Consider the following 16,543-nt stretch of genomic DNA (forward strand, 5'->3'; position numbering starts at 1 on the left):
GGAGGCTCAGCTTACAGCAGATGAAGGTTTACTCTAGACACAGATGAAGTTAGATAATTAGAAGAATAGGCTGGTCGGTTGAACCACCTTACGGTTTAGTTTACCACCTTTACGGTTCTACAGAATGCCCTCTGGTGGGCCAGCGGCAGGATCCTACGCTCTCATTGCCGTGGCCGGGGTTTGATTCCCAGGTTTGAAATAACCCACTCTGCTGGTCCCTGGATAAAATGGGAGGGTTACGTCTCAATCAAATATGTGGTCTAGATGATCTGCTGTGCCGACCCTGAACGGGGAGCAGCCGAAAGAAAATCATGGAGAATAGATTTATGCAGCACTGTGTTTATTTCAGATGTGCAGTGGTGACTGGTTATTGCTCTGGGTCATGAGTTCAAGCCCCACAACACCGCCAATCTGCTACTATTGGGCCCTTGAGCAAGGCCCTTAACCCTCTCTACTTCAGCAGCACCATTTCATGACTGGCTGTTTGCTCTGACCCTGACAAGGCGGATATGCAAAGAAATGTATTTCACTCTCGGGCAGTGGTGGCTCAGTGGTTAGGTCTCTGATCAGAAGATCATGAGTTCAAGCCCGAGTACCACCAAGCAGCCAGTGCAGGGCCCTTGGGTAAAGCCCTTAACCTTTTCTGCTCCAAGGGAAATGTATCATGGCTGACCTTATGCTTTGACTCCAACTTCCTAACAAGCTGCAATAAGCGGAAAGTATGTTAGAGTCAAATATCTGTGACAAACTGAGGCTTTCTTTTTTCTTCTTCTTCTTGTATTCATCTTCAGTTTTATTTTTTGTGCATCAAAAACGAATGCAGTTCTCTTCCAAAAACTGGATTGCATCATTATATGGTAATAACCCAGAAGAACACAGAGTGCACACTGAGTTATACAGCAAGTCTATAACATCAAAATATATGTTATTACATCAGTAATAAACAAATACTAGATAATTCATATTGTAAAAAGCAATTCTGTGAAAAAAGGAAACATCCTGGAATAAGCATCAATTAAGCAAAATTTGGATGTAATAAGCTACAGATATTAACATTGAGCCTAGCCTCCGGTGCCGTGTGACGATGCGGTTATACACACTCATTTGCACACTGCTGTATTTGACAAAAAGACTTTGCAGGTCAAATGGATGGAAGTGAAGATCGCATGTGCTGCGTGTGGGTGAAACCTGTTAAAAGCCTGCTGTGGATATTTAATGACTATACTTTACCCTTTCACACTATACAGTATTAGATAGTTGCCAGGCAACAGCGTGTTAGCCAATCATGTGTATGCCTGAAGCAATTAAAGAGGGAAGTGCAGTGGGAAGAACTCCCAGCATGCACCACAGAGGGATGTAGTGATGTATCTTAATTTAAAGATATGTTTATTAGTGAGCGTAATAATGATACGTTGTTGTGTTGAGAGATGAGTTTAATGTCTAGCGTGAGGATGTAACAGTAAAATGGTGTGCATCAGACGTACATCACTTTTAACTACTGTTCAGTCTGATTAAACACTGGTGTGTGTGTGTGTGTGTGTGTGTGTGTGTGTGCAAAATTGTGTGAGACTGCAATACAATAATTTACAAGGTGCATGAAAAAAGCGATATAATATATAATGAAATAATAAAATACAGAGCAATAGGACACGCTGGATCAAGTGCTTTTCTACTGTGTTGTGAAATGAAACTTGATTCATGTAAACAATTAATTAATTAGGTCTACAGATGCAGTGAAATATTGGTACAGTAATATACTAGAATCATAGTAATACATTAGATTTACTTTAATCCTAGCTTTCTTGTCATTCATATATATTTGTATTATTTTTTTTTATTTTTCAGTTGCGTCTGTTACATCATGTTATATTTAATATTTAACAGAAAGACTATCATTTACTTCGCCAGTCCACATCTTCTATCCCGATTGTTAAAGGCTGTGCTGTAGATGTTGAAATTCTCCGTCTCAGGCGTGAACTACACACCTGCTGATTTGCATAATTTGAATGACATGCTGAGAAAATTGACTCAAGCCGGTGTTTATTCCATCACTGAATACACCTACACTTTCCCTACGTAAATATTGACAGCACTTTTCGACTCAGCGACTCTGCTCTGTGTTCACTTTGTAGTTTTCATTCCACTCGAGTGTTCATGCAGTGTTTCATATATGTTTTGTTTTTTTCAGGCATTCTTTGCAAAAGATTACATTTCCAATCACCCAGAGGATGGAGATAAGATCACTCGTCTCCGAGAGCTGATGTTTGAGCAGGTAATGTTAGCGACACAAAAGCAATTCCATACGCTTTGACCAATAAAGGTGATTAGCCGTGTGTTTTTTTCTGCTTAAGAAAAGATTCAAACACACGTCTCCTCTCGATCCCAGGCACATATTCTGGAGTATGGCTTGGCTGTGCATGAGAAATTCGTTCCACAGGACATGCGTCCGCTGCACAAAAAACTCATCGACCAGTTCCACGTGATGCGATCCAGTCTGGGTATACAGGTCAGTCTGGACAGATCCAGTGCATTCACATATACAGTGGAACCTCGGCATATGCTCTCCCTTAAAAAATTTCCGCCTTAAAAATTTAAATTTTGCAGAAATTTGCATTGGCATACGAAGCGTTTTGCCATATTAATGAACTGAACCGAACTGAACACCAAGCTCAGCCAACTGAAGTGAATTTACGAATTTTATAAATTTATTTGCAGTCAGTGAAAGCTGTGTAAAAGAGTCAACCCACGATATCAACGTCGCCTTCGGCATGGGTTCAAAAGCTGGGTGATTTTTGGCGTGTTTTTGGGGTGTGGGTGGTCTGTTCTATTTTTAGCCCAAGCTTGGTGGCACGACTTCCTGTGAGGAGCCTTGACATGGAATGCTTTGCTTGGGTCAGTTCTTTGTAAGCAGCCATACAGTTCATATTGATCATATTTTTGGGAGCTGGAACGGATTATTTGTATTCACATTATTTCTGATGGGAAAATTCGTTTCTCAGTACAGATCTTCACCTTAAGAACTCGCCTCCAGAACCAATTAAATTCCTATGCAGAGGTTTCACTGTACGCAAGAATTAATGAGATGAGCGACATGGTGTCCTTTTCCTCTCTGCAGCCACAGGAATTTCCTGCCTATGTGCGCGTCAGTCCTCTGCATTTTGCCAATGGCAGCCCTCGAACCTGCAGGACTCCTGTCCCCAATGCCATCAGTCCAGACGGAGGGCGGATTGTGGCTCGGCGCAGGTGTGTGTTTGTATCACGTCTGACAGTAAAGCTCAGATCATTAACTCTGTTATGGTACAAACTTTCAACAAACTTTACAAATCTTTTTAACTTTCTAACTTTCATTTTCTAAATTTCAGCAGCAAACATGTCTTCTCTGAACGGCTTTTGAGATAACTGGACAATAAGCTTTTTTTTTTACCTGGTTCTTGATGGTGGTTCTGTGTGAGGTGTGTGAATGGGACAGGGACAGAGATCAGATTATTGTTTCATATTTCAAGTTACTTTTTAATAAAGTGATTTATTACCCTCAAGGACAGACACTAATTTATGAAATTCATCTGGGTGCTAAAGAGTTTCATAACAGACACCCAGACAAATCCCAGCTCTCAGAGAAAAATCTTCTACTTCAGATGACTGTATATATATAAAATTATATCATTTTTCACTGCTACTAAAATATTATTCAGACAATGGCAATTAAAAGGCAACTTAAGACTAAGAACACTCATGCTGTTTTTCATATTAAATGTAAATCAGGCTGATATGTGAATCCTATTTAACAAAACCATGAAGAGATAACTTCTTTTATACAAGATTAAACTTTTAAAGCTGTTTTTTAATACTACAACAGGAATACTTCAGCCTTTTTTGCCAAAACATCACAATTCACAAAGCCTAAATCATAATACTAAATTCTTACCATTCATCTGGGAGATTTTTGTCAATTAAATATTATTTTCTGTAATATATTTTCAGTCTGTAATAAAGCACAGTTTTGAACACAGTCTTATTTAATGATCACCTCCTGTTGCTGCCTGCATCCTAAACTGCCTTCCAGAGCATTAGAATAATAAATCAAGCTTGTTATGCAGTTTGGGACATGACCTTTCATTGTAAATGAATCTCCATCAGGTCTCCTGCATGATAAACAGGTCTAATCTGGAATGTTTTTTAAATTTTCCTGAATATTGGTGGTTCTCCAGCTCCAGAGCTTGTGTCTATAGGGTCAGGTACTTTTGTTAGCAAATTTATCCAAGCTTATGAAAGTTGTTAAAAGTTAACTCTTCTTACCAGGAGGCCATAAAATGGAATTTGCTCCTGTTTTGTGTGTCCAGGTTCAGCATTGAACGTCTTCATCTTAATCACAGTGCTGGATAATGTAAAGCTGATATGAAAGTAGATACTCAGAGCTTTAAGAATTTGTAGTTTTTCAGATGTATGTCTGTTTATATCTCTCCTACCAGGAGCAATGTTTTCATAATAAAGTTTATTAAAAAAGGGTTTTTTTCACATAAATGTTTGTATCTTCAGAGTAAATGCTGATATCAAACCTACTTCTGCTCTCTGAGATGCTCCAAGTGCTTGTTCATTAACAGCTAAAATGAGAAGGTGTTGATCTTCAACCAGTAAAATTGTGTGTAAGGTTCTCCAACAGAGGGAAAAACACACGTCTAAAACACACTGAAAGCCAACAGACTCGTTTTATATCAGACTTCATTTGACTTCAGAGAATTCATTTGTTTACACTGAATGAAAATGTCTGATGAGTTGATTTCCGTTTTGACGACAGAATCGAGTGTTCTGGTAAAAAGAGTTAAAGTGAATAAAATTCCTCTACTTGTTGCTTGAGTAAAGCTTTAAAGAAATTGACTACATCTACATTTCTGGGAAAATGATAAGCCGTAATGGTCAATAGATCCCACTTTAAGGCACAATCCAACAGCAAGGAACACAACCCATTTATTTTATCCTCTTTTCTGAGAGTGTAATGTCCAGTCCGTTAACATTCAGTCTCATGTCTCTCCTGTGTCAGCCCTCTCAGTTACCCGGCTGTCAATCGCTACTCTTCCTCCTCGCTGTCATCACAGGCCTCCAACGACGTGAGCAACATCACAGGCCAGTCGGAGAGCTCAGATGAAGTCTTCAACATGCAGGTGTGTGCTCCAGGATTTCTGTAGATATCATGGATAAGCATTCTGCCCATTAATTGACCTTCATTAGTAAGCAGTTAACTGGAGATGCTGAAAGAAAATCATGATATCATGTTTCCTGGCAGTGCAGTTTGCTTGCATTTAATAACTCAACAGGATAATGTCACTTAGAAACCCAAAATCAGTTTGCATTTAAATCTTCAATGGAGAATTTTAAACTATATGATATAAACCATGATATAAACTACCAAATTTTCTAAAGTGTTCTTTTTTTGTATAACCAGTGATAAAAATGATAAAACTTTATCTTCATGTTTTTATCATTAACCGTAATGAAAATGAGATTTAACAGATGATTGGTAAAGGACTTCAGTCTGTAGCAGTGACCAAAAAATGAGCTTTTAACATCTAATGACATTTGGGCTCATTTATAACGTTATTTTCTGTTATCTTTCCACTCTGTATAAAATATTATTAAAATATTAGAACGCATGACACGTGATAACGGATGTTTTTAATGATCACTTCACCTCCTGTTGCTGGCTGCATCTTAAACTGCCTTCTAACATTAAACAGTAAATTAAGATTATAGTGTTATGTAGTTTGGGACACAGACTTATGTTGAAAATGAATGAAGACAGCGTCTTTAGCCGGTTTTGCCAAAACATAAAACTCTCCATTCATCTGGGAGATTAAATATTATTTTCTGTAATATATTTTCAGTCTGTAATGAAACATTTGAACACAGTCTTATTTAATGATCACTTCCTTCATGTTGCTGTCTGCATCCTAAACTGCCTTCCAGAGCATTTATTACATAATAAATCAAGCTTGTAATGTTATGCAGTTTGGGACACAACCTTTTATTGTAAATGAATATTTGGCATGTTACTGCTGGTTTGAGCAGCTGATGGAGGAATAAAATGGACACTATAATGGGTAATGCCACTGATATCATACTCCATCAGGTGTCCTGCATGATAAACAGGTCTAAATCCAAATCTAAACTTTTCTCTAAAATATTGGTGGAACTCAAGCCCCAGAGTTTTGCCTATTCCTTGTGATTTATAATGTCCATGGTGGTTATGTCCAGTGTGTTGCAGCCAGAGGATGCACTACCAACCCCCTCTGACCATCCAACAAAGCAAGACCCCCCCAACCCCCCCACTCTGCACACACACACACACACACCTTGATCCCATCCTCCAAAAGGAGGATATACTCATATACTGTGTTAGGGCACAGTGGATTCATAAAGCCTACACAGTGGAAAGTCATGTTGCTTTGGAATTTAGTAAAGTGGTCTTTAATGCTTTGGAGAATTTCAAGAATTCTTCAGTAGTTCAATGAAACACTGTGTGTCCAGATTTAGTTTAGATTTAGTCTAAGGAACAGTTCTCAGTGGAACAAGACATCCAGTTTGACCTAAATGAGCTGCCTGGTTACTGATCACGTTGTGCTTTTCTTCTTTTCAGCAAATCACCTCTGCTGGAAGTTTCTGTTTAATTGAAACACTGGTCAATTATCTAAAAGCATTCCCACCAGATCTTATTGTGAAAACTTTCAACTTTCACACAGAGCTTCTTGCAGCACTGTAGAGATCAATCATGTTCGGTGAGAGATGACAGCTTCCCATGTCATTAGTGACGACACGCATTGACCACTAGATGGGGGCGTGTCCAGTGACACTACAAAGTTGAGAAAAGTTGAATATGGAGCGAATTGGTGCAGCGACTACTAACGGGAGTGAAACCAGACTTTAGAGAGCATGTGATCCTTCACAAAGAGCACACACTGATAATCTTATATGATAGAATTCAATTCAATTTTTTTTTCAATTCAATTTTATTTGTACAGCGCTTTTAACAAAGAGCATTGTCTCAAAGCAGCTTTACATGAGAAGCAACATAAGAAAACAACAAACATATAAACAGACAGACAGACAGACAGTCCTAGATGTTATTCCAAGTGAGCAAGCCTGAGGTGACTGAGGCGACTGTGGCAAGGAAAAACTCCCTTAGATGGTAAGAGGAAGAAACCTTGAGAGGAACCAGACTCAAAAGGAACCCATCCTCATTTGGGTGACAGTTGTGTGATGCAGATACAGCATGTGTATAGTGTTATGTAAATCAATAAGGAGGTGGCTGTCCATGGCGCTGCTTGAATATCCCAATTCTCACGAGCAGAACCCGGCTGGAGCTGGTCCATCTCCGGATGCCACTGGAGCACAGTCTCTGTATGCCTCGGGATGGGTAGAAGAAGGGAAACAATGGAACAGAATTAGCGTAGCTGCTGTTCATAATATTAGCAGTACTAGCTGAATGTGCATTTAATCAGATGTACTGGAGCACAAGGTTATGGGATGTGTTAGATGTATGTCAGGATAAAGAGATAAATCTTTAGTCTACATTTAACCTGGGAGACTGTGTCTGAGCCCCGAACACTGTCAGGAAGACTAGTCCAAAGTTTAGGAGCTAAATACGAAAACACTATACCCCCTTTTGTGGACTTTAATATTCTGAACTACCAGAAGTCCAGAGTTTTGTGATCTTAAAGAGCGTGGTGGATTGTAGCGTGTCAGAAGACTGGAGAGATAGGTGGGAGCTAAACCAATTAGAGCCTTGTACGTGAGTAGAGCTAATTTATAGTTAATTCTAAACTTCACAGGTAGCCAGTGCAGGGATGATAATATTGGGGTTATATGATCATTTTTTCTTGATCTGGTAAGAACTCTGGCGGCTGCATTCTGGACTAACTGTAGCTTGTTTATTGAAGATGCAGGACAAACACCTAGTAATGCATTACAGTAGTCCAGTCTGGAGGTCAGGAATGCATGAACTAGCTTTTCTGCATCAGATACAGATAAAATGTTCCTAAGCTTGGCGATATTTCTAAGATGGAAGAAGGCTGTTTTTGTGATATTGGAAATACGATTTTCAAAGGATAAGTTGCTGTCTAATATTACACCCAGGTCTTTCACTGTTGAGCTAGTAGTAACAGTACATCCTTCTAGATGCAAGCTGAATTGCGAGAGATTCTGTGGACTAGTTTTTGGACCAATAAGTAATATCTCTGTCTTATCAGAATTTAATAATAGAAAATTATTGGTCATCCAATCTTTAATATCTTTAACACACTCAGTTAGTCTAGACAAATGAGATATTTCATCTGGTTTTGATGAGATATATAACTGGGTATCATCGGCATAACAATGGAAACTAATCCCATACCTTCTAATGATGTTACCCAATGGAAGCATGTATACTGAGAAAAGCAGAGGTCCTAAAACTGATCCTTGTGGGACCCCGTATTTCACTGGCACTACACTGGACAGTTCTCATTTAAATCTACAAAGTGGTATGGATCAGACCGGTAGGATCTCAACCATTTTAATGACTGTCCCTGCATACCTGTGTGATTTTGTAAGCGATATACAAGAATGTTATGATCTATAGTGTGGAATGCAGCACTAAGATCAAGCAGGACTAAAATGGAGATGCCCATACACACTACTGAACTTTATACACAAATGCCTAACCTCCAGACTGTTTCACTTTAGCAGCAAGAAAACCCATTTGTTGTTAAGTGGAACATTAATTGTGCTATCCACTCTTAAAAGTTATCACTATGGCAACCAGTAGTAGGAACACCTACCAGCAATCGCTGTGCGTGTGAACATAGCTTTGTTGTTGAAGTTGTTATAGCTGGCATGTTGACCTGTTTTTCTGTCCACAGCCAAGTCCGTCTACCTCAAGCCTCAGCTCGAACCACTCCGGCTCTCATAACGTGAACAACTCAGCTCCCTCAAGCAATAGAGGTGAGTGTACGGATGTGTGGAAAATATTCAGCATGACATCATCATGAGTTAGCATGCTGAGCTCCTAAAGTTAGTGTATTTTACAGCATTTCTTCCTCAGACTATTTATTATTCCTCTTTGAGGTGGGCAGGTTTGGTTGTTTATCTTGTGTTGTCTGGCAGAGTGATGAATGAACAGGAAGCTGTTTTGTCACCTGCTCTTATTCTCCTGCCTTTTAAACACTCTTAACACTCACCTCTTCTGTGTAGATTCCCTCCCATCAGCGTCTCCACTGCCGTTGGACAAACACAAGCATTCGAAAGAGAGCGCATGTCTCTCACCCAGAGACCGACTGTGCAGCGGAGTTTTCTCCAACCCTCTGGACCCCACGCAGGTGAGCTGAGTTGAGAAAACTCTCTCAGGTAAGCAGCCATGTGAAACGTGATACGACCGGTTTCTGTGTGCCGCTTGCAGAGGATGATGCCGTTCCAGATAGACGCAAGCCTGCCACGTTGCGAAGCCAGTTTCCCCACAGCAGAAACCGGTAAGACTCCTGCTTCAGTGCAGAACATATTAAACCACATGCACACGACAGTATCAAAGTTTTAGGCATGATCACAATATTTAGATCAGTTTTCATCAGATTACATAAACATCAGATTAGATGTTTATTTTTATTCTAGGACAGCATCGTGGTACATCACATAGTTTCTTCACATCTCAGATCCATCCAGGTTCTAGCTTTAGCTGTGGTTTGGGTTTCTGTGCATGTTCTCCTCATGTGTATGTGGGTTTCCTCAGGGTTCTCTCAACTCCCAAAAACAAGGTGTATTAGCTATGATAAACTGCCCGAACACGTGAATGCGTGTATGATGTATGTAGTACAATCAAATTTTAGGTTTAGAAACACAGATTTTCCAGAAAAGTCCGTTTTACAGTGATGAATAGAACATAAAGTTATAGAACACTGTTAAGGATAATGGATGATGTCTGAAATCACCTGCAGAAACAAGACATGCCTCTTGCAAGATGATTTCTATTTAAAACTATACAACAGACAATAAATTCGAGAACAGATTGCAAACAGTGTTGGTGCCATATATTGATTAGATTTGATTAGATTTATTACTTTTTACTGATATTTCTGTGTTTGTTTTTGAATGTATGTTTGGTATCTGAAGTTCATCAAAGCTGAACAGCTTCACTCCAGAGACATTCGTATAAAAGTAAAAAATACACATTTGTTAAGAATTTTGAGTGAAAAAGAAGTGAGAGAAAAAAAAAGAATGAAAAAAGAATGAAAAATGAACTGTGAAGATAAAAAAGAGACAGTGGTTAAAGGACAGAGAGAGAGAGAGAGAGAGAGAGAGAGATGTTTGTTTGGGAACACAAAGCCTTTTCATTCTTCCCCACAAACACTTTGCACAATAATGTATACTGTATATACTGTGCCTCCAGGGCTGGTGGTTCCATTCCCACCTCTGCTCTGTGTGTGTGTGTGTGTGTGTGTGTGTGTGTGCCTGTTCTCCCTGTGATTCAGGGGTTTCCTCCAGGTTTCCTCTCCCCGACCAAAGACATACTCTGTTTGCTGATTGGCTTCTCTAAATTATCTGTAGTGTGTGTGTGTGTGTGTGTGTGTATGCCCTGTGATGAGTTGGCACCCTGTCCAGGTTGTTCCCCTGGGATACACTCCAGGTTCCCTGTGACCTTGTGTGGGATAAATGGATGGATAAATGGATGGATGGATGTAAATATATATGCTATAAGCTGATGTGTGTGTTATATTGTTATATTGCTCTATATTGTGTATTTTGTAAGCAGCTCAAAGCAAGAACATAAGAGCTCTGTCTCCTATGCCAACCTCAAAGTCTCCTCAAAAGGTAGGTGTCAGTCTGTAAGGACTAATCCTCTGAAATATATAACATTATATAACAAACATCATGAACAGCCAATTGACCAGAGAGTCACAAAGCAGGAAGTAATTATGAAGGGGGGGGGTGTCTTCACTAGTCAGAGATGGACAGGAAATTAAGAAAGGATGGACTAATAAATCCTGTGAAGGAATCTTCTGTATGCTGGTATCACATGCAAATTAAAACACACACATTATGTTATTACACATTCGTTATGAGTATTTGATTAGTCTTGGTGATATGCAGAAGACAACATATGGAGCAATTAAAAAAATATGGAGCTTGTAAAATATGTTTAATATACCAAAACATTATTATACTAGGTTGTAGAATGATCAGATGGTGAATATTCCATAAAATATTACAACATATCATTATGAATTTAATCAGTAAAACCATACAGAAGAAAATGATCTCAAATAATAGCCATCTTGTCATTCTACAGACCTCAGCTCCTCCCCTCACCCCCTCTCCTACTGACGGCTTGCCTGCGGGCAGCTTAGCATCGCACTCTCCCGCCCGCTCGGGCAGCTACAGCAGCGGCATCTCCTCTCTGAGTCGCTGCAGCGTGTCTGAGACTTGTGGCATCGATGCGGCACCACCCGAGCCGTCCGTGCCCGCGGTCCTGCCCGCCGATAACGCCATCCGCCGCGGCAGCAAGACGCCACCGCCCTACAGCGTGTATGAGAGGAACAACCCGCGCCGTGCCACCCCACTTCCCCACAGCCTGTCGGTGCCGCCTGCCACAGACAGCACCAACCTGCCCGCCAAACCGCAACTAAGCCGCACGCAGAGAATCAACTCGGAGCCACGGCACAGGATCACGCCACGGAAAGTCTCCCAGCTGTAGAGCTCCAGCACAGGAGTAGTACCTGGAACTGTCTATGCAGATCATCCAGGTTATCATGAATGTCTAGTAGTAAGTACTGAGTCACAGTGTCTGGACTTGACGTGTAGTCTTCAAGATGTTTCATCATTGAAAGTTAATTCTCTTTGCAATGATCCCACAGATCCATTCACCCTGACTTCACCTACTAGACACACCCAAGTGATTCCGTGAGGCAAGCAGGAATATATTACAGATGCAGTTTTATTTTTTTGTATTAACTAAAAGGAACACAATCGCGTGTTTTTTACTGCAGTGGCTGTCTTGCAATCTTCTGTGCGTTATTAACGGACAACCTGCATAAGTGCAGCGTCCAGTGGGTTCTATGTTTATTTTTCGTGAATGTTTTTTTTTTTTTTTTGAAAAATTTTATTCAATTCATATTCTGCATGGAGATATATCAGCGCTTCAAGTTCTCATGACCAATTATTACAGCTGAACTGGAATTGGGTCAGCGTTATATATCGCACATATTTTCCATTAGTATACATCCATGGCTAGTGAGACTCGCGTACAAGCATAGCCGTTAAGAGATTAGAATCTACTCTAAAAGGGCATATAGTTTACAGTTCAGTCTTTAGATCTGGCAGGTCCACATACCACTTTAGAGCAAAGGTCTGAATCATACTGGTATTTTTGATAGATGTACAAAAAGCTCCTATCTGTACAGTATTCCGCTTATTCAACGGCAATGTTTTTAGGCCTTATACATGGACAAAGATGTGCAGCGAGTCCTGCATCCTGTTTTAACCGCTTTGTCCTTTCTGGAATGGCTGAAAGGTGCTACATATTTCTTAGTGTTTCTTTCTGACGTAGCCTTGTAGCTGCCGAACCTGCCTGACCGTTAATTGTGCAATGTAACGAAATCGTGTGGTCTCCAAGTATTGTGCCAAAGAAACAAAACAATATTAACATTTCTGTTGGTGAGAGTAGCTAGGGCAGCTTAGAGCTCACATAGCCGTGTGAATGCTTGTGCTTGACAATGTGCTTTTTATGCAGTGTGCTGAGGCCTAGAGTACGATAGCATGAGGCATGTACAGCATCAAGCAATATAACCAGTGTAGTTTCCTAAAGAGTGTGACACTCAAAGCACAGAGGGCACAGATTGGTTTTCTTTCACTTTCAGCGATTTCAGAAGGTTTACTCTGATGTTAGCAGAATAGCCTCAACAAGACGACGATTTAAAGCGTCATATGTTGGAGTGTTATATGAGGAAAGCGATCTTGATTTGTATTTCAGGTGGTCATGCACAAAAGTTAAAACCTGTTTTTAACTGCCAAAAGCACAGCGGACATGGAATTAAAGGAACACTGTACTGAGTATTTTTTATCTTTTAATCCTTGTTTCAACTTTCTTAAAGAATGTAAAAAAAATTTTGTTTTAGATTTTTTTACATTACATTTTTTATGTCAGTTATTAATGAGGCTTCAGTTTAATGATTCTACAGGACAAATTTGTACAGTGTTCAAGACTTTTCCCCTTCTCCCCTTTCAGATTTTCCGAAATGATGTTAACATTTTGACTAAAACATGTATTTTCAAGTGAGTTTGATCCGTTTACTAGGCATGTGCTGATAATCGATTACGAAAATAGATTACAAAACTTAACAATCAAAATTAATATCATTATTTTGGACACTGTGTCTGTCCCATGTGGGCAGCTGTCTCCTAATGTTCCTTAATTTGGACCATGAGGAAGTTGATGTGTTTCCTGCTCAGAGAATGTATTTTTAAAAAGCTTAATGTCGATTATATTCTAAAGCTGGACGACAGGCTAGGCAATTTACCACGATATGAAAATGTAATATCTGTCTATGCGTACCGATGCCTGAAAAGTAACCTTTCCTGTAAAATATATTACCTTCTGTGTGCCGCCACAAATGCAACAACAAATGCAAAAAAATCTTTAGTGAAAAAGCGACAAGAATGACAAAACATCTGATAGCTGTTCACTGCCGATCCGCAACCAGAAATCATTTCACGGGTTTAACGATGATTAATACTGTAAGAGACCCACAACACGAACTTTTTGGCATTTTAATGGTTGTTTAATTTGTTTCTAGTTGCTATTTCTGCTCCTCTGTTTGTCAGTATATTGTTACTATGATGTTTGCATCTATTCTGAACACAAATCTGGAAAAATCCCCTTTTCGTTGTCTGAATTTTCTATTAAAATATTCTTGATGGAAGACAGAGTAGTAATCATTACAGGGTAATTTGAGTAATTGCAACACTAAAAAAAAATATTTCAAATCATTTTTCCACACTGAGACGAAACGTTAATCTGTGCCAAAAAATGAAGAATTTGCAACTGAGTGACATTAATACTAACTAAATACTAATAATATGATTGAAGCAGCACAGCTAGAGAATTTGTCTGTTTATTGTTTGTTTGTTTGTTGTTTGAACATCACTGTAATTTTACTGTTCTCGTAAAAAAGCACAGTTTTGAACCTTATATCGGTCATCAGTTTCTTAAGCAAACCCGAGTAATAGCAGCTAAAGTGGATTCAGGCTTGGAAACGCATGACTCTGTAAATGGTGGCCATTAGTACGTTGCTTGTGTGAATGAATTGATAAACAGTGTTGCAGTTGTGTTCACATATGCCTATGCTACTAAAGATGCTCATTCTAGGCAATTTTGTAATTTTTAATGGATTGCCTAGTGACCACTTTTAGAAAAACAAACTAGTATTCTTGTATTATCTCTCTTTTTCCCTCACTTTGTCTCACCTTTTGTATGGATTAGGTTTTATCTTTTTTTGTTCAATTTTTTGAACCTGTAAAGTTGTACTTTATATCATATAATGGGATGAAAGTATTCCATATAGCCCGTGTTACAGATTTTGTACAAACTGTGTTTATATGAAAATGTAACCCGTTCATAGGCTTTGAATGTTGCAATGAAAATTTTTATTTGTAAATGTTGACTATTAGACATTAATGAATAAAGGTTGATTGATGTAAAAAAAAAAATGGTTAAAAGGATAAAACCATATTAACATTCCACTATTAAAAACACTTATAACACAAATTAGGTAATAGAGTGAATACTTATCTGTGTTGTTTTATCATTTCGTGACATTGACATGAACAGATGAACTGAATCTGCATGCTGAACTTTATTATGGTGCAATATATCAAAAATAACTGAAAATACACCGAAGGATCTGGATTACTTCATCACCCAGAACTGAAAACATAAATGTTGTTTTTTTCCAATTCATAGTGCTTAACACTACTATAGTTATATAAATAAAATTAACGTACAAATATGATCCCTGTTGCCATAGAAATAACCATAAATAAGTTGCTCTAGAAAACTAAGCAGTAACCAAAGTACTCTAAAATTTTATTCTTTGATTTTTGGTTTTATAAAACAAAAGTACAGATTACTTACACAGTCACCTCAAAGCTGTGTCTGAAATGCTGCGTTGTCTGGGTCATGGGTCTCAACCCTTTTGAGTAGACAGGAGTCTGGACTGACTGGATATAATTGCCCAGGGGCTTGGCCGAAATGGCTGAAAATGGACAGACTTATCTATTAAAACAGATTTCCTTTGACATAAGAACCCTAGTTCAAGTACATCATTATTTATTTATTATTTATTAATTAGCCAGCTAACATTAGCTTAGAAAGTTGCTAATATAGCTGTTACTACAGGAATATCAATGCTGACTAATTAGAATGGGTTTACCTTGGGCAAAGATGATGATTTTTGCGTAGATTACTTAATAAAATGGTCTTTCATAATTAACTCATGAAAACTAATTCCTAGACATTAGATTTTTATTCCAGGTGTCAGACTTTCATCCACTTTTAAATCAACCTTTTTCAGCACTGGCCCTATGTCAGCAAATCCACTGGGTGTCAACCTTGGCCCAATGTCCACTTGGTCAATTTTAGCAAACCAGCACTTTCTAAACTTTCCTTTTAGCAGACATTAGCTAATGCATGCTCAGAAAGTCTTTAGAAAGGCCCAGATGATGTTACTGAGACTATTCCATTGGGTGCCAATGTTGTCCATTGAGCCAATGTTGGGCCACCAACCGGCATCACCCGCTTATAAAGTACTGAAATGAAGTTATGAAAAAAGCTTCTCTGCCACCGCTGTGCCAGTGTTGGTTCCATTTTGGCAGGGTCACTGTGAAAAGTGCTGCTTTGCCAACATTGGCAGGACATTGTATAGTGAGGGCCAAACACAGCCTTCCAAACCCGACAGGTTAACACCAGTGGTGTAAAGTAATGAAGTAAAATTTCTTCGTTACAGTACTTAAGTATTTTTTGAGAGTTTTTGTACTTTCTTGAGTTTTTATATTTCTGTCAACTTTTACTTCACTACTTTTTTGAAACAAATTCTATACTTTTACTCCAATATATTTTCTGTTCTGCATTTTCGTTACTTACTACAAAAAAAACCTGCATCCAAATTTGCGTTAAAGGAAGTTTGTGGTTAGTGATGACTTTATGTCCACACGGAGCTGGGGATTTTTAAAAACAGATTTTTCAACTTTGTTATTTTTTTCAATTCTGTCCACATGACCTATGTGTTAAAAATGTCTTTGTCCACATGAAAACGTAAAACGCCCTGTTAAGTGCTGTCAGGAGTCTAGCCAATCAGAAGCCTAGACAAAACTTTATTACTGGTTCCGGTAGTTTAACAACAATGGCGTGTCGTGTGAAAGCGATGCCCTTGACATGCGAAAATTTTATTATAGAATGTAGAAGTCGGACCGGGTCTCGTCCAAAACCGCCATCGCTCTGTGTGTTGTGGGAGTTCTGTATGCAGCA

General features: G+C 38.9%; 1 protein-coding gene across 8 annotated transcripts in view; it reads left to right on the forward strand.

Moving 5' to 3' along the window:
• Window positions 1-14,776, forward strand: part of dock4 (dedicator of cytokinesis 4) — a 124,682-nt gene extending 109,906 nt beyond the window's left edge. For 6 of the 8 annotated variants that reach the window (XM_058396963.1, XM_058396965.1, XM_058396966.1 and 3 more), the window contains 9 exons: window positions 2,189-2,272; window positions 2,387-2,506; window positions 3,116-3,243; window positions 5,039-5,159; window positions 8,892-8,973; window positions 9,223-9,347; window positions 9,428-9,497; window positions 10,772-10,833; window positions 11,312-14,776. In XM_058396963.1, coding sequence (XP_058252946.1) covers window positions 2,189-2,272; window positions 2,387-2,506; window positions 3,116-3,243; window positions 5,039-5,159; window positions 8,892-8,973; window positions 9,223-9,347; window positions 9,428-9,497; window positions 10,772-10,833; window positions 11,312-11,716 — 1,197 coding nt within the window. In that variant the 3' untranslated portion in view covers window positions 11,717-14,776. The remainder of the gene's footprint in view (window positions 1-2,188; window positions 2,273-2,386; window positions 2,507-3,115; window positions 3,244-5,038; window positions 5,160-8,891; window positions 8,974-9,222; window positions 9,348-9,427; window positions 9,498-10,771; window positions 10,834-11,311) is intronic. The other 2 variants (XR_009205309.1, XM_058396964.1) reach the window with 2 other exon arrangements.
• Window positions 14,777-16,543: the final 1,767 nt, after the last annotated feature.

The sequence above is a fragment of the Hemibagrus wyckioides genome, linkage group LG08 (assembly GCF_019097595.1).
Source record: "Hemibagrus wyckioides isolate EC202008001 linkage group LG08, SWU_Hwy_1.0, whole genome shotgun sequence".
In the NCBI taxonomy this organism is placed as follows: Eukaryota; Metazoa; Chordata; class Actinopteri; order Siluriformes; family Bagridae; genus Hemibagrus; species Hemibagrus wyckioides.